General features: G+C 35.7%; 1 protein-coding gene across 3 annotated transcripts in view; it reads right to left on the bottom strand.

Moving 5' to 3' along the window:
• Positions 1-22559, bottom strand: part of SYT14 (synaptotagmin 14) — a 138876-nt gene that overhangs the window by 27874 nt on the left and 88443 nt on the right. For all 3 annotated transcript variants that reach the window (XM_032466395.1, XM_032466396.1, XM_032466397.1), the window contains 2 exons: positions 14049-14320; positions 9216-9665 (listed from right to left, as the gene is read on the bottom strand). In XM_032466395.1, coding sequence (XP_032322286.1) covers positions 9216-9665; positions 14049-14320 — 722 coding nt within the window. The remainder of the gene's footprint in view (positions 1-9215; positions 9666-14048; positions 14321-22559) is intronic.

Here is a 22559-nt window from a genome sequence, read left to right as displayed (position 1 = left end):
CTGAAGTACAGGAAAGAAACTAGAAAATGTTGGGAATATTTTCAGATTGCCATGCAATCAAATGCAACATAGTGACTTTGGGACAGTGAAAGTCACTAAAGTACATTTTTCTCATCTGTAAAATGGGGATAAATAATGATAATCATAATAGGGTTAAGATGAGAATTTAAGAAGATAATACATGTAAAACACCTAATACAGTGAAAATTACTTTCTTTTGCAATTTTAAGGAGAACTACTTTCCTTAAGCTTCTAGCATCTAACATTGTAGTTGAGAAGTCTGATGCATTCGCATCTTCATTTTTATGTCACCTAGGCCTTTTCAGGATCTTCTCTTCATCACTGGTGTTCTGAAAGTTCACAACATTGTGTCTAGGTCTGGACTTTTCCCATTTATTTTTCAGGCCCCTCATTTGGAAACTCACGCCCTTAAGCTTCAACAAATTTTCTTGTATTTTAATATGACTTCCTCTCTTCTGTTTTCGAAGAAAGGGAACTCTTCATGGTAACGTAATAAAGTACTTCTTTAAAATAAAAAATATATATACCTTCACAGCTGTTGGTAATGAGGAAGGTATGTATTCAGGATGTCCACTTTACAGACCCTTCAAAAGAATTTTTTAAAACAGCCAATATTCACAATTTGAATGTTATATCTCTCTCCATGATGTTTCTATAGAGAACAGGGTTTTACCTCCTTGCTCTATGTAATGCATTTTGGTGTTCTTAATTATAGAATATGTTGTTCATCTGGACCCAAATTTACCTTGTCATCATCTTTATTCCACACTAAAGTGATCAAATAGTACTCTCTTTCCATAAAGCATTTGTTAATTTCTCTCATTAGTATTACAAACAATTGACATTAGTATCTTGGAAAAGTTAATTACATAGAATAAAATACAGCAGGAAAGGAAACTATAACCTGTAATATTTATTACACTTAACTTTATACTTTTCTGATTTATTTTTGAAAAAATAATACACAAAACAAGAATGAAGTATGGGTTGGTCCTTGGTAGTTTACAGTTTAGCACCTGGATGGTTCAACTAAATGAGTTCCAGGTAAGAAGTCTGATGTTTTTCATTCCCTAAACAGAATAAACAGTTTTAGTCACTGAAATTTCAGTTTCTCCCATGCAATTTTTCTGCATGTTCAAAATTTCTTGAGACTTAACATTTAAACTTGACTTCTTTTTAAACCAAGTTTAAACTTAACATTTAAATTAAGACTCTGATGTAAACAAAAAGCTTCCTTTTATGTTCTAATTTAGCTTCTTCCTTTCACTGAAAGATTTATTTGATAACAATTCTTCATGTGAAACTAGAGTTATTCCCCTCTAACAATAATATATGCTCACTTACTTTCTCTTTGAATAACTGTCTCTAAATAGGTCTGAAACTATTTAGTTTAATACGGAAGTGAGTCATGGCTCACATTACTGTTACTGCCTAGGGAACTGAGCTGCACACATGCAGCTTTCTCCTCGATGCAGTAACTTTTAACTGTGATCATTAGTTTCTCATGGGCTGTTTATTTTAAATTGCTTTATGATGAAGAAGTATAATCTACATTTAGAAAATGTAAGATTTTTTATTGACAAGGGTAGTGGTGAATTATAGTGAATATGAAAATATGTGAAAATAAGTTTTAAAAGACATTTGCTAATTAAAGAAACTGAAGTATGGTTCTTAGAGGAACACATATTTCAAAGTATAAGCAATAGTTTAACTTTCTTAAAAATAAAAGTAATAGTGTGAATATCAAACTAAATTAATTCAACCATTAACATAAAGATAAGCTACTTTTTAAGATACAGGGATTTTAGAAATTAAAGGTTCAAAATACAAGTATCTAAAATAAGATCATCATTGCAGTAAGTCATGAGGAAAAGTTGATCACGCTCAGGAGACTGTGGCTTTATACTCTTGAATGAGAATTTGTATGAGCATATGGATCCCAAATCAGTCAATTACCATTTAAAAATAAAACAATTCCTGGTGTGTTCCCATTTAATTATCCTGAGATGCATGCTTACCGAATTCCAGGTCATAAAACATTCCTAATAGGGCTGTTTTAAGGATACTGATACTTATCAGGGAATAATGTTATATGGAAGTTAGTAAGAATTTTTAAATAATCAGGTCTGTCTGGACATGATGAATCAATTTAACATCTATGTTCTAGAATCTATGAAAAATACCAAGTAAGTAAAACAGTATCTATTCTCAAAGTGTTTAAAATCTAGAAGGAAGACATAAAATAAGTTCAATAACAAGAAAACACATGACTAGCTGCAAAAACCAACACGAGGCAATAACTCAGAAATAGTTTGTATCATAGACACCTAATCACCCAACCACCCAATTCAACATTTATACAGCAATGACTAGTACTAGACATGGTATACAAAGGCAGGTAACATCTACTAATTTAAATTATATTAGAAATAATCTAAGAAATTTTCATAAAGATTGCATTTACAGTGGGCTTCAAATGAAATCTGAGGTTTAAGTAGACTCAGATTATGATTGGGACTGACATTTTGGTATAATATAAATGAAGGCAAATCCCTGATGGTATCTGGCAATCTCTTTCACTTTAACATTCATTCTGTTGTCCTCGGTATTTCTTCACTAATGCAAACTTCCATTATGCCCCTTCTCAGAATCTTTTCACTATGCGTTCTGGTACTCCTGATCTATGATAAACTCCTCCAGAACTTGAATTTCTTCTCTGAACCCTCAACATCTTGCTTTAATTGAGTTCCAATTCTTCCCTGAGGATACATCATCCTCTACAGAATTTTCGTCCCGGTTTTTCCCTCATCTTTCAAGTACCTCAGAGTTAGGAAACAAAAGTTCTCTGATGCTTTCTCAGGCAACACTCCTCTAAAATTGTGGAAAAGAAAAACCATTTTCCTTTAAGGCTCTGTCATCCTGTTTTCATAGATATTCTGTCCTAGACATTTCCTCTTCATCCCCTGAACAAAATTTTTCTCTTCATTCTTTGAGAACAACAATCCGTGATTCAATCTTCTTTTACACTTCAATTTCTGCCACCGTCTTTTGTGATTTCTATGTCCATGTGGATAACCAATCCAAGAACCTAGCCTCCCCTGACCAACTTACCAACGTATCCATCTCCAGTGATTTTAATTTTTATTCTATCTCAGATGTCCATGTCCACTATCACACTCTGGACCCTGATCATCACATCACATTAGCTGAAAATATTCTCTCTAACCACAGCCCCTTATCTTTCCATACTTCTTGCTCAACTACTAACCTCACATCTGTTCCTTGATATCCTTGAGACGTTAAGTCCACTTAACCCTTCTCCCCCTGCCTATCAGTCCCCTTCTAGCTTCACTTCTCTCTTTATTCCACTACAATTTAAATAAATGTCTTGAAAATACTTGTAACATTTTTGCCTCTCTGTTCATCTCAGACACATCAATTAATATCTATCTTCAATTAGCTCTCCTTTATCTTATACCCCCTACTTTACTGTATCATTTGCATTAGGATTTAAGCATGCCCAAATATCGCCTTGCCTCAGAAACATCTTTCCTTAACCTCCTCTATTTTCACAGCCAAACTTGTTGGAAGAGTTGTCTACATGACTGCCACTCTAGTTTGGATTCTGGTCCCTCTACCCACCAGAACTGATCCCTCTAAGGTTACCCATTACTTGCACATCCTAAATTCAATGGACAGTTTTCAACACTCAGGTTACTGGTCCCATCAGTAGCACCTGACAAAGTTGAGTATTTCTTTCTTCAAAATCTCATTCCTTGGCTTTTGTGATATTTTACAATCTCTTTCTTCCTACACCACCTCCAATCTTCAAGTCTAGAAGTTCCTGAGAATCTTCTCTTCTCCCCCACTTCCATGTCTATTTCCTGTAACTGTTATGTGTTCACACAGAAATATAATATGGAACCAGATTTAATGAAATATAGGCACATATTAAATACCCTCTACCAATAGCACTTAAGTTTCACCACATTTTTTTTGTAGGTCAGAAGTCCAAATGAGCCCAGCTGGATTCTCTACTTAGGGTCCCACAAGACTGAATCAAAGTTTGAGCTGGGCTGGGATATTATCTGGCAGCTCTGGCAAAGAATCTACTGCTGAGCTCATCCATGTTGTTAGCTAAGTCCAGTGCCTTGCAGTTGTAGGACTGAGGTCCCCATTTTCTAGCTAGACAGACTACCCTGCATAGAATGCACAAATTAAGTATCGTCTGGACAGGAAGGGTTGTATGTTTATGAGAGAAAGAATAATGTTTCATTATTAATAACTAATAATGAATAAATATAATATTATTAATAAATTTAATAAGTTGAATAAGAAATGAAACTTGAGGAAGGAAAAGGGAGAGGCTATTCCAGACAACCGTGATAGAGAGATTACTATATGGTACCAAAAATGCTAGTGAACAAAGTATTTGGGATTATGTACTAGGAAAGAGTGCCACATGAACAAGTTGAGTGTATAAGAAAAGTTCAAGTTATTGAGAGGGATCCACCATGGTAAGAAGAGTAACTGACAACATTCTAACTGTTGAATATAGCTTAAGAAATGATGATAGCAAGTATATATTAAACCATATGGCTATTTCAACATTTGCCAGGGTTCTTATCTGAAATCACTGGAAGCTAACTCTAAGTGGAACAGAAATTTATTAAATAAAGGAATTGGGATGACTAGAGAACCACGCCGATGGCTAAGCTTCTAAAGAACAAAAGTGAAAACCATACTGCAGAAATGACCTGGTGAGGAAATCTGCTGCTGCTCTTACTGGACACTTAGATGCCAAGGTCTTTTCTTTCCTGCAATTATTATTTATGATTGTTCAGTACCAGCACAACTTCTGCACCAACAAAGCTATTTTAGAGTTACTACTGACTCATATCAGATTCCTCACCATCAACCTCATGAGAACACATATGAGCGCAGCATCTGCTTCTCTGTTCAGTCTGCGCTGAGGTTTCCTGGAAGTGAATGCGAGTGGAGAGTGTAGGTAACAGGCTCGTGCCCGAGCTACCAGTGAGACTGGGAATCCTACAGTGTGAATCCTACAGACTAACTTAGGGAGGCGGGACTGTTAGCTGGAACTTCCTCAGACATTAGAAGGTTGCTGAAAAGGTATGAAGGAAGTAAGAAAACATAGTAAATGCCCACAACAAAATGTCGTATATTAAACATTTCTGTTTTTACCTAACTTTACCCCCAGTACATATTAGTAGAATCAGAAAATACAGTGATGGATAGAACCTTAGAGATCATTTGGTTTAATTCTCTCATTTTACTAACAAGAAACTTGATGCCCAAAATGATTAGATAATTTATCCAAACTTACATAACTAGTCAGTAGAAAGAACTCATGCTTTTGAACACTTCATGTATTTTCTATCATTCACTTATCTTAATGTTAAACTTAATTCTAACCCTCAAGGAAACTCAAGGTTGGTCTTTAGAAAGTTATTTTGGTGATATTGGTCATTTTTCTCACAATGTATTGATTTCATCAGTTTCTGGAAAATCAGCTATAAAACAATTTTATATACAGAATTCTATTTTCTGTTATTACCCATGAAAATGAACTAAAATTAAGCTTCAAATATGTTTTAACCACAGTCTGTACACTTTCTGACTGGATTAAAACTTCCCCTAGCACCATATACAGAAAAAAAAACCCCTCAAAAATGGATTAAAGACCTAAATGTAAGAACAAACACTACAAAACTCCTAGAGTAAAACATAAGCAGAACAGTCTTTGACATAAATCACAACAGTGATTTTTTTGGATCTCTTAGAGTAATGGAAATAAAAGCAAAAATAAATAAATGGGACCTTAAAATTAGTTCTGCACAGCAAAGGAAACCATATACAAAACGAAGAGACGACCTACAGACTGGGAGACAATATCTGCAAACGATGTGAGAGACAAGAGATTAATTTCTAAAAAATACAAACAGCTCATACAGCTTAATATAAAAACAACAATCTAATCAAAAATGGGCAGATCTAAATAGACGTTTCTCCAAAGAAGACATACAGATGACCAACAGGCACATGAAAAGATGCTCTGCATCACTAATTATTAGGAGAAATGCAAATCAAAACTACAATGAGGTATCACTTCACACACACACTGGTCAGAATGGCCATCATTAAAAAGTCTACAAATAATAAATGCTAGAGAGGGTGTGGAGAAAAAGGAACCCTCTGATACTGTTGGTGGGAATGTAAATTGCTGCAGTCACTATGGAGAACAGTATAGTGGGTTCCTTAAAAAACTAAAAATAGAGTTACCATATGATCCTACCATTCCACTCCTGGGCATATATCCAGAGAACACTCTTAATTTGAAAAGATACATGCACTGCAATGTTCATAGCAGCACTATTAACAATAGCCAAGACATGGAAGCAACCTAAATGTCCATTCAACAGATACATGGATAAAGAAGATGTGGGGGGGTGTGTGTGTGTGTGTGTGTGTACACACACATATTCCACACAATGGACTATTACCATAAAACGAATGAAATAACGCGATTTGCAGCAACACAAATGGACCTAGAGGTTATCTTATTAAGTGGAAGCAAGTCAGACAGGGAAAGACAAATATCATATATCATTTATACATGGAATCTAAAAAAATAATACAGATGAACTTACTTACAAAAACAGAAATAGACTCCCAGACATAGAAAACAAATTCATGGTTACCAAGGGGGAAAGTAGAGGTCAGAGGGAGGGATAAATTAGGAGTCTGTGATTAACATATAAACACTACCATATATAAAATAAACAGCACGGACCTACTGTACAGCACAGGAAACTATAGTCAATATCTTGTAATAATCTATAATGGTAAAGAATCTGAAAAAAAATATATGTATAACTGAACTGCTTTACTGTACACCTGAAACTAACACAACATTGTAAATTAACTATACTTCAATGAACTGGCTAAAATAAAAAACACCCTTTCCCTTGCCAAAAGGCTAATATTCTTACAAGAACAACAATAACAACAATAACATAATTATTCAAAAGCTACAAGAATAAACGTTTAATTTTGAGAGTACTTCTGGCACATGTATTATTATATCTTACAGAATTAGAGTTAAAATCACCTAGGATAATCTATGATCGCAGGATTTCTCTATACAGTAAACACAAAAACTTAAAGCAGAGGACATTAACACTGGAGCACATACAGAATCTATACATTCTATTAGTGTTTCATTTTTATGACACGACAACTGACAGACAGGATTATGAGTCGTAACCTTGCAAGTTTGGTACGCCAGTTGATTTGGCAAAGAAGCCAAAAACAAGCAATGAAATTTGGAGCAGGTGGAGAAAGAAAGAAGGCGAGACAGAGCAACAGTTCATCACAGGCACTGCCTCTGAGAAGCACGGCAATGCAGAGGAAAAATTCTCTAAGAGTAGAATAGTTTTGCTCAGATTTAAACGTTGTTTCTTAGATACTACATATCTAGCACTTCTTCTTTTCGTGAACACTCTGCAGATATCTATTATACTGGTTGTCAGAAATGCAGAAATAAAGAATCAGATATAAGCTAATACATGCAACGCAGGTGTGCACAGAAATTATTTAGTTTGACTTGACCAGAGGAAAAAGCCGTATTATTTTGTATGGCTTCATTTCCTCTGTGAAATGAATATAATTAATACAGAATTGGGAACAGATAACTTAAAGCAAATAAAGAAACAACAAATACATACCTCTTGATGATACATCCATTCTCCTGTAACATAAATCAGGTATTTCTACATATAAGAATGACTTTTCCACAGATTAACTAGTGATCACTCAGACCAAATAATGAGAAAGTTTAAAAAATGATAGTAAGAATTAAAAAATACTCAATTGTATTAAAAATTATCTTTTTCCCTCTGAAATATTGCTTGGACTTTTTTTCTCTTCTCTGATAAACTGCTGATATCATTAAAAAAGACATTTCCCCCAAACAGTAATTCTGAAATTTAAAATTAAAACAAGTTATCAATTTTCCCAATAAAGGCTAAATATTATCCTAAAAACTCACAAGGATATACTATATTTACTATCACCTTTTGGTTTTTAAAGATGCTGCAACCATCTAGCTAAAATGGTATGGTTCTACTGTGAATGAAGGTCCTAGAAGATTAAGTGCTGACTGGTATAAATTCACTGAGCCTCGAGCCTTGGATTTACACTTATACCTTTAAAAGCTTAAAAACAACCCTAAAATATACCTTTACTTTAATTCACAAACCTATTCCAAATCTATGTACTTACATGTAAAAATAAGTGCTTCTTATTCAATGTAAGAGAGGAATAAATATAATTCAAAATTTACATTTATAGCATATCACAGATTTTCTTATAATCTAAATAACTATGTGGCATAATGTATCTCCCTGGTTTAAACAAACAGTGCAGCTCTCCTGTGATTTGCAATGCTTTGTGGGAATTTATAAAAAAAATTATTACAAAAAGATATGGGGAGAGAGAGAGAGAGGGAGGGGGGAGAGAGCGAGAGGGAGGAGGGAAGGGGAGGGAGGGAGGGAGGGAGGGAGAGACTGACTTGTGTGTGATCAAAACCTGGAGGGAAAAACAGAAAAGGGAGAACAGCTCATAGTACTAAACTGAAGTTTTCTCCCAGAAATACTGCAAAATCTTTGTTTAAAAAAGTGGAAAGTATATGAGGGCAGAGTTTTTTTGAACCTTTAAAAATAATTTCAAAGCAGTTCTGGAAAGGTAGTTATGACCTAGGCAGCAGTACATATCCTGTAAGAGCAAATAATTTCCGCAATATATGAAATAAGATGGTTGTTAAAGTATCACCCAGTTTTAAACTAGAAAGAAAACAGTAAGTTCTGCAAGGAGTTCAGATGCTGTCATACACAAACATCTCATAAATGTTTAACAAAGGAGCACATGTGTATGGCACTGGGCTAGACTGTGAAGATAAAACAAAATACATAAATCATGTATAATCTTCAAGGGCAACTTTCATAGATGAGAAAAAGTTATACCTACCTATCTAGGGCTTAGAGATTTTGTAGGTATGATTACTATGTAAAAATAGACTGAGAAAGTTGTTGGGTTGATCACAGATTTTGAAAATTGTGTATATTATATACCATGCCATAAACTGTATTTGGGCTATTTGATCAGATACTCACAGAATGATTGTAAGAAGGTTCCAATATCACAGGTAATGACATTTTCCCTTGAAGATTCAATTTTGTTAAATAAAAAATCTTTTCCCCCACAATCTTTTCTTTTTTCATGCGATGTACACCATACAGTCTAAACCGAACTGCATAATTTCCAATCATCTCAGATTCAACATGATTAAATTTGAATGTTTCTGTGAAGACAGGGCATGGTCCTCTCTGGATGCTGGTTTTTGCTCTCTGTTTCTTTATAGGTAGAAGAACAAGGTGTACTTGCCATGAGTTGCCACCTGTCCTGTTATATGTTGGGATATCTGTGACAGCTGTCACTGTTACCAGAAGCTTCTGTTCTTGTGAGTCATAGTCAAAAGTCACATCCAGCGTGCCATATTTAGCTTCTGGCTCAGGATCAAAAGGTTTAGGAAGCTGTGAAGATGATCCTTGAGCTGATATATCCTAAGAAAAGCAAATTTAAATGTTTTCAGTTTTTAATTCCATCATTTAATCCAGCATGTAAATAAATACCTGATATTTCTTTAGAGGGATGATATGAAAATAAAGAAAATAATAATACTTAACAGCAAAGTACAATGAAAAGCTACTCTATGCGGACAGAATAATGTAAGTGGTAGGTTAAACTCAAAACCTTATAATAAACAGAATTTAATATTCACCATCACAATTTTGAGAAAGCTGGATATATGTTTTTATAATGAGAAATGAAAATACATTCTTCAATGTCTATCTCTGTTCCTTTTGTAAAAAACGACTGACATTTTTAACATTATAAACAATAGACAGCTCAGTATTAGGCTGGAGAGAAAGAGAACATAAATGAAAGTATAATGCTGTTGAAAAACGTGGTCCCATTTTCAGATTTGTTCCCAAGTGCCCCCATCTGTAATAGAATGTTAACATGTTTAGGCCTGAAAATCAATGGAAATGTGAAACATGGAAGTATAAATACAAAGGCCTCAAAATATTTGTAGTCAGATATCTATTTTCCATTAGCACACACTACTTCAATTTTTAACGAGAACTTAAAATTACATACTATTTTCTAATAATAATGACTATTTTCAAAAGTTCAAGAAAGGATGAAACTGTATATTTTAATTATAAGATTAAAAGAAATTGTACCCATTTTGCCTGGAATTGTCTCAAATTCCTGATAGTCTAACTACCTGGAATGTAACAGGAGTTTCAGCTAGTTACTGATAGTGCCAAATTCAGGTCTCTGACTTTTCAGCTCTACCACTTTGCCCCTTCAAGAATTTTAATAAATTGTAAGTGTTTTTCATTTAAAATGTGGACCGATTTTATAATTTTCTAAAATTTTCTGAACTGACTCCCAGTCTTCTCTTTCTGTATTTTTCAAAAAAAAAAAAAAAAAAAAAAAAAAAAAAAAAAAAAAAAAAAAAGCTGGGTATTACCCAGAAACACATTGTCTGGCAAGAGACTGTACTTCAAAACCTTCCTTACAGCTGGTATGGCCATAAAGCTCCACCCTAGCCAATGGAGGGAAACAGAGTTCTGTATGAAACATCCAGACCAGGTTTATGTAAGAACTTCTCTCTCTCTCTCTCTCTCTCTCTCTCTCTCTCTCTCTCTCTCTCATCTCTCACTCTCACTCTTCCCACAAGCAGATACACAGATAGGATGTTGGGTCAGCCTGGACCATGTGGATTAGGACAACACCCTAGGGGATGGCAGAGTGACTTAAAAGAAGGAACTGGGCCCCTGAATGATGTCACAGAGGAAAACACCTACTCACCCAGGACTGTTGTTATATGAAACACAACCTTCTGTGGTTTTCAGCTATTGTATTTGCCTCCTTGTTATAGCAGCTTAACGCGTACCCTAGCTAGTGAACCTACTAGGTGCCAGTAGGAGGCACCTACTAGGTAGGAGGATGTAGCAGAAAACCAAAAAGACACAAGTCTTATTTCAGGGGAAGGAACAACTCTCACAGAATTCAGTTTTTTATGCAATATGATTAGATTGGGGTAAAAATATTCTTACTCTGTTAAATTTACAGTTCAGAGCAAAAAGTTTTAATGTAAGCCATTTCATAATTGGTAATTGAAGATAATTAATTACATGGCTTTGTTTTTTCAATTAAACATGTTCTAAAAGAGTTTCATGACAGCTAAGATTTTCAAGGCAATTGAAAAGCTATTTCCAGATTTTGTTTCTCTTGGTGCCTCCTAATTTTTTTCTCGGCATTGACAATTCTCATGAAGCTGAGGGTTAAAAGGGTGGGACCTTTACAGATAAAAGCTAATATTTATCTTCTACAAATAGGCAATTAGAAAATAATCCTTCCTTTCAAGGGATCTCAATCAAAATCTGAACGACCTTTAGCTGGCAACAAACACGTCATCAATACAGCTTATGAGCTCTTTGCCAGGAACTTCTTCTGAAACCTCTCTCCCAGTTCAATCGTGTGTGGAGACAGGCTTCTCAGACAGCCTGATCCTGAATTAAACCAAGAGGAAGATAAGCATTTTCTATTTGGTCAATAGTATCTATTAAAGGAATGGTAAGAAGCGAAACAAACCTGAAAAAACTTAAGAGTGAGTTTTCTATTAATGCGGGCTACCAGCATCTAAATATTTATGTGACATGCATTTGCTGTAGTTTGAATATATTCAATTTTGCTACAGAAGACACACAAAAAATGGGTTAGAGGAGACTCAGAAGAAGTTAACAAAGCTTCTGAAATATGGGCAAAACTCACAGGCTACGTTAGCTACAGATAGTAAGTAAGGGAGTAATTTGAGACATAGGCAGAATTCAGAAGATGTGGTAAATACAGGTAATAACTAAGTTAGTAACTTGCAAGATAGGCCAAAGATAGAGCAGACAGAAAATAAGACAGAACAGATGACTATCACCCGTGGAAGGGGAAGGAAAGCCCAAGCTATGATCATGCCACCTCTGGGCTGACAGCTCTGTCACCCGTGTGTGTTCTTTTTTAAGAACTGCAGACAAAATCCATGTCTACTTAGTGGGTTAGTTGACAAGTTTCACTGGTGGCCAGGAGTATTTGTCCCTGCACCTCTCTCATAAAACAAGTATGTGTTTTTGGCCCTTGGCACCCTTGTTCAAATCTCAACTTTTGACCCTGTTACCATGCCATAATTAGGGAATGCTGATGGAACAGAAAGAATGAGACTGGACATACGGACATTATCTCTATCAGGATCATACGCGTGGTCCTGCCACCTGTACCCACTGGCATCCTAACTGTGTTATCCTACCTTACCTTGCTCCTTACTTCTTCCTTTATATTTGAAGTAGTTTAAAACACACACATGCATGCATACACACACACAAATGTAATCTGAGCATCTTAATTTGGTCTGTGGGTCCTCTGGGACAGCTTGCTTGAAGGTGTACTTGGAGGGTACCAGAGCGTTGTAGAAATTTCCCACACAATGATTCAGGTCACGAGGGACATAGTTGTTAAGAACACTGATTTTTGCAGTCAGGTAGATCTAGGTTTGAATTACAGTTCCACCATTTAAGAGCTGCTTATACTTGGGCAAATTGTTAAATTCTGAGTCTTAATGTGCTCATTTGTAAAATGGAAATAACAACTTCCTGAAGATGAGGTTGTTAGAATTAAATGAGCTGACTGTGTAAAGCTTATAGTAAAATTCCTGGCATAACTGGTGACAGCTATTATTGTTGTTATTAACTTCACAATCCAGGTTTCACTGCTAAATTGTTGGCTATCTATACAATTTGCAAATATACAAAATTGTTATTGCAAATTTCCTCAGGTATAGATCACAGAGAAATATTCTTTGTGGAAAATCACAAAATGCTGATATATTAACCTTAAACTGCCAGTGTAGAATTTTCTTCTAAGTTAGATACTATATAATAATATCAGAAACAGCTGAAAAGTAGTGACAAAGACTTTTCCTAGAAATTATATAAGGAAAACATTAAGGAAATTCTATTTATAGCTCTTCTTTCATTATTTAATTTTAGCAGTAGATAAAAATTCACCTAGTAAGACTGACACATTGCAGTATTATAAAATGTTACCTGAGACAAAAGTTGCAAAAACTTGTAATTTAGAGAAAAGGAAAATTAAAAGTAAATACAGCCTTATAAAAACCTCTACAGTAAGCACCTTTATAGTTTTCATCAGCATAGAAAGATTAAAACAAATCCTTTAACATGTAAAGACTTCAAAAGTTTAACACATCTATTTTTATTGTTGTTTTCACATTTTTGGTCCAAAAAAGGAAACAATTTAAAACACAACCAACCAACCAACCACTCCTAAATGCATGATGCCATGAATTAAAATTTTATTAGTAAAGCTGAGCATCATTTGTCCCTTCCATTTTCCATGGTATGAAAATGTAAAAACATTATTTTGAAAGACTTGTAAAACATAAAAGGGCAACCTCTCAATAGTAAAAATATCCAAATAAAATAATTTAAAAAATAAACACAAACCTAAATAGGAACCTCAAGATGAAAGAAACGGGTAAGTAATTCCAGAGTGTTTTGTATAAAATGTTCAAAAAAAATTTTTAAACCCTATCTTGAGGATTAAAACCTGAGAGGAGATACTTTTCAGTATCTCACGTATTGCTCTCATTTCTGGCTACCCATCCTCCTTTAGAGTGGAGCTGAAGGGTGGTCGGGACAGCCCTGAAAAGTCTGCTGGATAAAGATTAGATCAATAACAGAAACTGGTATCAAAAGCCACAAAGGACAAGATAGTGATAGAACCTGACCAAGAGGAGAAGAGACGCACAGGATTATCATCTTCCAAATACCATTCATTTAAAAATTCTACATGCTTTTACTTACTTCAGGGCTCAGGACTGCAGTGCTGTCACTTGGAACATCTTCTTCATATCCTTTATTATGAAAACTTCCTATTTCATGACCTGTGCTTCCTTCACTCGGGCACTTGTTATATGAGCATCTCGGACTGTTGCTGCAGTGGGAAAATTCACATTTACTGTCCCCAATTTCTGAGGGTGTACATGAGAGGTGGGGAGAACCACTGTCATCCTGATATGGTGGTGGCTGCAATTCATCCAGTGGGGGTGTTCTTCTCATTCTCTGAATGCAGTTTCCTGATAATGATTAAGAATCTGGTCACTGTTTCCAATTAGCCTCAACATGCAGTACAGTCCACAATAATTGAAAATAACTTAAAAAAACTGGATTAAAACTTTTGTGGCAAGGTAACTACTAGATTTATTAATTAGTTTTCCTCTTCCCTAGCTCAGATGCAGAGATAAAACAATCTGGTTTCCCATTCCTCTCCTCCAGCACAATAAGGCTTGGAAAAATAAAGGTCATATACTAAGAGGTATCCTGTTATGTACTATAAAAATGGAAGAGCAATAAATTTTAGTGAAATAGATTATTTATTTAGTTCTTTCTTTCAAAACAACCCTAAAGCATACAAACTCCATGTATTCCCTTATGGTCTGTGGCCTCTCTGGCCATAATAGGTTAAAAATATGGTAGGTAAAACAATATAAACCTCATTTATTTTTTTCAATTACTGAGACGGACTTAAACTAGCATTCACCTTAGCAGCGTTAGACACAACTTTTCCATATCTACCCTGGATCCAGCATCCTAAAATGAGGTACACTGTGAATCAAGGCCTAACTCCCCATCGCTCAGCAAAGACTGAAGTCTGCATCCACCCCATTTCCATTATGAGGAGGTCCTCTCTGCTCCAGCCCACCCTGCATCTGTACACTCTAAAGTACACTCCACCTTGTCTACAGCAGGCATTTCCACCTCCAGCAGTTAATTTGAGAACACGTTTTCTTTCCATCTTAAATCATGTTTTTAATCTTTATCTCAATAATTTATCTAAATTACTGAAAATAAACTTACTGAAAATTAAAAATAAACTAACTAAATAAAAATAAATAAAACATTTTCAGTAAATTACTGAAAATAAACTTACTGAACAAATAAAATTACTGAAAATAAACAGGACAGAGGTGGGGGCAGGGAGGTATGTAAGGAAATAGAGTTCAGTATACAATTTAAGAATAGTTAAATCTGTGTAGATAAATCCTGAATGCAATATCAGATATTAAATTTAAACTTCTTTCTTTTAATGGACTGTGAGTCTCCTTCCTCAAAAGGGAATCTGAAAAAAGGTAGTTTGTATTTGTAATTCTTAAATGGAGTTCAGTTCAAATGTTCAACAGGTCTTCTGTTCTTTTGAAGACAGAAAAACTTTACGTAAGAACCATAAAACTCATTTAAAAATTACCACAATGTCTAGTTCAAATGAAAAATATTAATTTGCATGAACGTAGCACAAATTTACTGTATTTGCTCTGAAGCCCTAATTTTGGAAAAAGAAAATCAAATGTCTCACCTTGTGAGTCTAACATATTAACTTTAGAAAATACAAGCACAACATAGAAAAGTTAATGACAACTTAGTTGAAGCTAAATTTGAGAAGAGAAGATAGATTAAATAGACGAATTATAAGTAGCAGCCAATGAAACACAATATTCTAAATTTCAGAATAGGACTTCCAGGAAAGATTTTGTTCTGATAAAAGCAGGCAGACTCAACTGGCATGTCCCTTTCATACACTGGCCTTTCCTTTCCTCTTCTGCCTGCTTGGAGGTACAGCCCTCATCTTGCAGCCATGAAGTAGCAAGCACGGGAATGAAAGCTAGGGGTGACGAAGCAGGAGCAGATCGGGAAGAGTCTGGGCATCTGAAACATCACTAAGTAGCTATCTCCAAACTTCCTGATGCCTTTGTTAAAAAAAAGCAAAATCAAAAAAACCTGATATTTGAATTTTCTGTTGTCTAAATATATTCTCTACTGACAGTTTTTTAAATCATTAAACCAATGTCTTCTCCCCCTTTAAAAATTTTAATCAGTCACTGAATTATTAATTAAATTGTAATACTTAAATATTTACCGTAACATAAATCAATTAAAAATTTCCCAATGTAGTACTTCTAAGAAAAAGCATTCTAAATATTCCTTTACCTTAATTTTTTCAAAAAGAAATGATCTTTCCCAGAAGTCTCTTAGCATACTGCCCCACAGATTTCACTGGACAGAACTGGCTCACATGTCTACTTCTAAACCTATCTGTGGTAGGAGGGATGTGAGTACCATTACTGGCTTAGATCAATCAGAAGCCATTAAATTGAAGCTGGAGATGGGGTCAGTTTCACTGTTCATATCTGTATGGAAAGGAGTACACACTACTCACCAAGGGAAAAAGAGAGAGGATTCAAATTAGACATGAAAGAAGAGAAATTACAACTGATACACCATGGATAAAAATGATCATGAGATTACTATGAAAAATTATATGCCAACAAGTGGGATAACCTAGAATAAATGGATGAAGTCCTAGAAAAATACAATCTACCAAGACTGAATCATGAAGAAATATAAGCTCTGAAAAAACCAACCACTAGTAAGGAGATTGAACCAGTAATAAAATTCCCAACGAACAGAAGTCCAGGACTGGATGGCTTCACTGGTGAATTCCATCAAACACTTAAAGAAGAATTAATACCGTTCCTTCTCAGACTCTTGCAAAAGACAGGCGAAGAGCGATATTCAAACTCATTTTACCAGGCCAGCATTACCCAAAGCCACACAAGGACACTACAGAAAAAGAAAATTATAGACCAACAAATGGGAGAGTCCTCTCAGAATGCTAACAAACTGAATTCAATTATACATTACAAGGATCATGCATCACGATCAAGTAGGAGTTATTCCAGGGATGTGAGGATGACTCAATGTATGGAAATACAATATACTGTAATATATTAACAAAATGAAATATAAAAATAATATGATCACCTCAATAGATACAGAAAAAGCATTTAGCAAAATTCAACATCCTTCATGATAAAAGCTCTCGACAAACTGGGTATAGAGAGCACATATATCAACATAATAAAATCTATATATGACAAGCACACAGCTAGCATCATACTCAACAGTGAAAAGCTAAAAGCTTTTCCTCTAAGATCAGGAACAAAACAAGAATGCTGACTCTCACCACTTTTATTCAACATGGTACTGGACGTCCTAGGCAGAGCAATTAGACGAGGAAGAAAAAGACATCCAAATTGGAAAGGAAGGAGTAAAGCTATCTCTACTTGCAGATAACAAAATATAACATATAGAAAACCATAAAGAGTCCCCCCCGAAAACTGTGAGAACTAATAAACCTAATCAGTACAGTTGCAGGATACAAAATCAATATAAAAAATCAGTCGTGTTTCTATTCACTAACAATGAATTGTCATAAAAAGAAATTAAAGGAAAAAATCGCATTTATAATTACATTAAAAAGAAGAAAGTACCAAGGAATAAATTTAACCAAGGAGGTAAAAAAAAAAAACCTATACACTCAGAATTAAAAAACACAGATGAAAGAAACAGAAGATGACACAAATAAATGGAAAGATATTTGGTGCTCATGATTGAAAGGATATTCTTAAAATGTTCATACTACTTGAAGCAATTTATAGGTTCAATGCAATTGCTATCAAAATTCCAATGGCACTTTTTTCACAAAAATAGAAAAAAAAATCCTAAAATTTGTAATGGAACTATATAGGTAAAGAAAAGATATTTGCACACCCATACTCACTGAAGTATTTATAATAACCAAGACATAGAAACAACCTAAGTGTCCATCAATGAATGAATAGATAAAGATAATGTGATTTATATACACAATGCATTATTATTCAGCCATAAAAAAGAAGGAAATTCTGCCATTTGTGACAACAGGGATGGCCCTGAAGGGTATTATGCTAAGTGAAATGAGTCACAAAGAAAAAGGTAAATACTGCATGATGTCACTTATATGTAGACTCTAAAAAACCTGAATTCATAGATGCAGAGAACAGATTGGTGGTTGCCAGAGGCAGGACTGGGAGGTGGGGGAAAGGAGTGATCACAGGCGGCCAAAAGGTACGAACTTCCAGTTATAAGATAAGTAAGTCCTGGGGATGTAATGTAAGCACGGTGACTACAGTTAACAGTACTGTATTGTATATTTAAAAGTTGCTAAGAGAGCAGAATAAAAGTAAGTAAAAGTTCTTATCAGAAGAAAAAATTTATAACTGTACAAGGTGACTGATGTTAACTAAACTTACTGTGATAATCATTTTGCAATATTTACATATATCAAACCATTGAGTCGTGCATCTTGGACTAATACAAAGGTATTTGTCAATTATACCTCAATAAAACTGGAAAAAGAAAAGTGAAGAATGACTCAATACTTCCCTTCCAAAAGCTTATCAACTATTGGGAGTATAAAAATACACACACATATTAAACCAAACAAAGCAAAAAAGTAGGTGCCTAAAGATTCCAAGAAGGAGGAAGATAAAGGATGTTGGCTAGAAAAATCAATACGATCAAGTCCTTGCCTTCCTTATCCTTCAGTTTGGCAATCATTTTCAGTTTTCATTTTTATTAAAATATGTTATCTCTGTGGCTCAGTTTTCCTCGATAGCTGTTCTACTTCAATAATCCTTTTGAAACTTCCTTTTGATGTGGCCAGAACAATAAAATTTCTGTCTGGTAATTATACCTTACAATCTTTGGTTTACTTTTTAATACATCAAGTCCCTGTCTAGCTGCCACGAACTACGGCATTTACACAACTGAGCTCTAGCCACCTGGCTCTTAGATTTAGTGTAACTGCTCCAAAGACCAAGGCACAAGTTACCCAAAAGAAGTTCAGGATACTTAAACATGCTAAGTAGGTTCCAGGGGCAGACTTCAATACTGTTTCTGGATTTGAGAGAAACAATTTCAAAGCTGTGAAGCGGAATATATAAAATATTTTAAAACATATAAATTAGATATATATGATATAGATAAATATTGGGATACATAAATCATATATGTAAGTTTATATATTACATATTATCATATAAATTCTCAAAGCTTTGAAAATAATAACACCACACTTTCCTCTTTATGTCTATTTTACTTTTGCACGCTACTCTCCAAAGTGAACACCAAATATATTTGGAGTAGAAAATTCATTAAAAAGATAATTATGAGAATTTCTCCTTTCCTTTTTAACTTTTGCAATAATATCTTTTTTCTCTAGTTGACAACTGCTTCATATTGCCTACTGAGTGTAATATCTAAGAGTTGATTTAAACTTAGTTGATACTGGAAAATTTTTAAGATAATTGTTTTTATAAAATAACACAATTCATATTAGAGTTGTTTAATGACACTGCATACATCCAACCTTAGGGAGAAACTTCTAGTGGGACTATCCAACACCAAAATGATGATGCCCCACTATTACTTTATCCCTTGTTTTACAACCCAATTTCAGATCTCATTTCATGGAAGTGCTATACACATAGAAGAGTTCATGCACGAATGTATTTCGAGCATCTTAGTTTTCCATTTGCATATTGCGCAGCACCTACAAACCAAGACAAACTATCTTCCTACCATAGAAAAAAACAGGATGTATGCATATCTGGAATATGACCTGGAGTTCTTAATACGATGTTTTAAGATAGTGGTTTTCGAAGTTTGGGAACTGCAGCTCTAAAAAGCAGCGACTATTCAATATCTGTAGAATTCACATTTCTTTCCAAATGCCTGTGGAAATTTGCCAAAATCGATCACATACTGGGTAATATAGTAAGGCTCAACATATTTTGCAAAACTGGAAGCATAAAGAGGACGTTTTCTGATCACAGTGGAATAAAACTAGAAATCAGAAACAAAAATATAACTAAAAAATCTATAGAAACTTAGATAAAATAACTAGAGATCAGAAAATATACTGAAAATAATAATTTAAAATAATCCATATATATTATTGTGGAATGTGGCTAAGAAAGGAATTCAGAGGCCTAACTGCATATATTGGGGAAGGCAGGGGAGAGAGGAAGGTGAAAAATAGTAATCTAAGTAGCCATTTCAAGAGGTTAAAAATTTAAAAAACAAGTTAAACTCAAAGAAAGTAGAAGGAATGAAAGAACAGAAATCAGAAACAAAACATGCAAACAACGAAAGCATCAGCAAACTGAAATAAACTTCACCAAGAACACTAATGAAATTGATAAAGTGCTAGAAGAGACTAGTCAGGAAGCAAGAGAGAGATGGCATAAATTATTAATATCAAGAATAAAAGAGAGGACATCATGTCAAAGCCTTCAGGCATTAAAAAGATAGCAAGCTTTCCCTCTGTTCTTCCCTTTTTGGAAATGTATTAGTCCTACAGCTATTCAGTGGGACAGAAGGAGGCTGTGATCTGCACTGGTGGCAGCACAAGAAGCCGCAGTGGCCCAGAGTCATACGTCAGGGCCCAAGTAGGGTGAGGAGCGCCTTCATTTAGGGAGAGGCCAGAGGTGAGGTGTCAGTGCTTATGTCAGGTGAAGAGGGCACCCACACATGGGCAGCCCTGTGCAGCACGATGGAGCCCAAGCTGGGGGAGAAAGATCCAGCATGGGAGCCTGAGCCTCGGTAGGATAAGAAAGGTCCCCATGGAGGGGCAGCTTAGCCTGGGGCAACAGAGCCCAAGGAGAATGAACGAGAAGTGTGTCTCCACTGTGGGAAGAGGAGTCAGAGTCCGTGCTGGATCAGAGCCAGGGAGGGCAGACTGGTGTGAGCTGTCAAGCCCAGGAAGGTTGGGGAGGGCATCCACACAGGCAGGTGGCCTGACACAGGAAGACCAAAGCCTCAGCTGGATGAAGAGGATACCCACGTCTGAGGGTAGCCTAGAGCGTGCTGTCAGAGCCCCAGTGGGGAGAGGAAGGCAACCATATGGGGAAAAGGGGAAGTCCTGGAGTACACAGCAGAGCCCAAGCAGGAAGTCTGCGCTTGCCCCGGGTATCAGAGTCCATGTTCTGAGGGTCACGAGGACATCCACAAACGGGAAAGGCTACGTGGGATGTAAGAACCTAACTGGGGTGAAAGGGCCGTGTGCACAGTGATGAGGGGTGGTGATCAAATAATAAACATATTAAGATTAATGGGAGCCAGGTCTCTCAGTGTTTGAAAATTGAGTTACAGACATGGAATGGGAAAAAACTAGAATAAACTCTGTGGTGCTGAAATAGAATTGAAGATATCATTGTGAACTCAGTAATAGGCAGAAGTAAATAAAGTGCAAATATGGATGCAATATATGCGTACAGGTCCAGTCAAGATGTCAGCCTCCAGGAAGGCTCATGTGGATGAGCATGCCCCAAACGTCCGCCACCAGCTTTTCTGTCCCCTGGGTGAACCTCAGTCATCCCCTACTTTACTGGGAGACCTTCCAAAACCAGTAATACAGACCTCAACATACATGGATAAACAAGCAAATAACGATACAGAAGCTCCATTTCCATTGCAGCAGCTCCTGTTGGGTCCTGAGGAGATGGGCTCCTACTGTAAGTGTGGACATAACCCTCTGTTGTCCCAAGGCCGGGCAGGTCCAAAGGAGACCCGGCTCCAGTCAGCTGCACAGGAAGCCAAGTCCATGGGCAGAACGTGCGCATTCCCGCTGCAGGTGGGGGAGGCGGGCTCCAGTCCCAGCTAGCCAATGGGAAGGCTTAGAGGGCAGTTCCACTGAACCCTTTAAACTGGAAATTCAAACTGAAATAGAGCCAAATATCCCTAACTTCTCCAAACAGTTAAGGAACAATCAACTGGAAGCCATATGGAATGAACTGAACGGAGACACAAACTTTAAAACTTACAATAAATTCACTCAGATTTATTCATACACATTTAAAATCCAAAACTATCAAAATTATAGAGATAAACAGAAGAAAATCTACCTGACCATGGGCTTGGTCACGTAGATTATGACTTTTGAGTTTTAACACACAACACAAAAAGCCTATCCACAAAAAAAGTAATATTATGGGCTATATAAAAGATTTCTACTCTGAAAGACCTTATTCAGAAAGCCAAAAGATAAACCACAAACTGTAAGAAAAATATATAGAAAAAACATGTCTGATAAGTGATTTAAACTCATAACATACAAAGAACTCTAAAATAACCCCATAAAAATGGGTAAAGATCTGAACAGATAGTAAATAAGCATATAAAAATACGCTCAACATCATATACCACTATGGAATTATATTAAAATCACAAGATACCACGATACACCAATTAGGACCACTCAACTCCAAAAATACGACAATCCCAAGGCTGGTGGTGAGAAGCAACAGAATTCTCCCTCATTGCTGGTGGAATGCCTGCACAGCCACTTCATAAGACAGTTTGGCAGTTTTTCCCAAAGCTAAACAAGTCTTACTTGGGGATCCAACGATCCTGCTTCCAGTATGTCGGCAAGTGATT

The sequence above is a fragment of the Camelus ferus genome, chromosome 23 (assembly GCF_009834535.1).
Source record: "Camelus ferus isolate YT-003-E chromosome 23, BCGSAC_Cfer_1.0, whole genome shotgun sequence".
NCBI classification, from domain to species: Eukaryota; Metazoa; Chordata; class Mammalia; order Artiodactyla; family Camelidae; genus Camelus; species Camelus ferus.
This window is presented reverse-complemented; position numbering and strand designations above follow the sequence as displayed.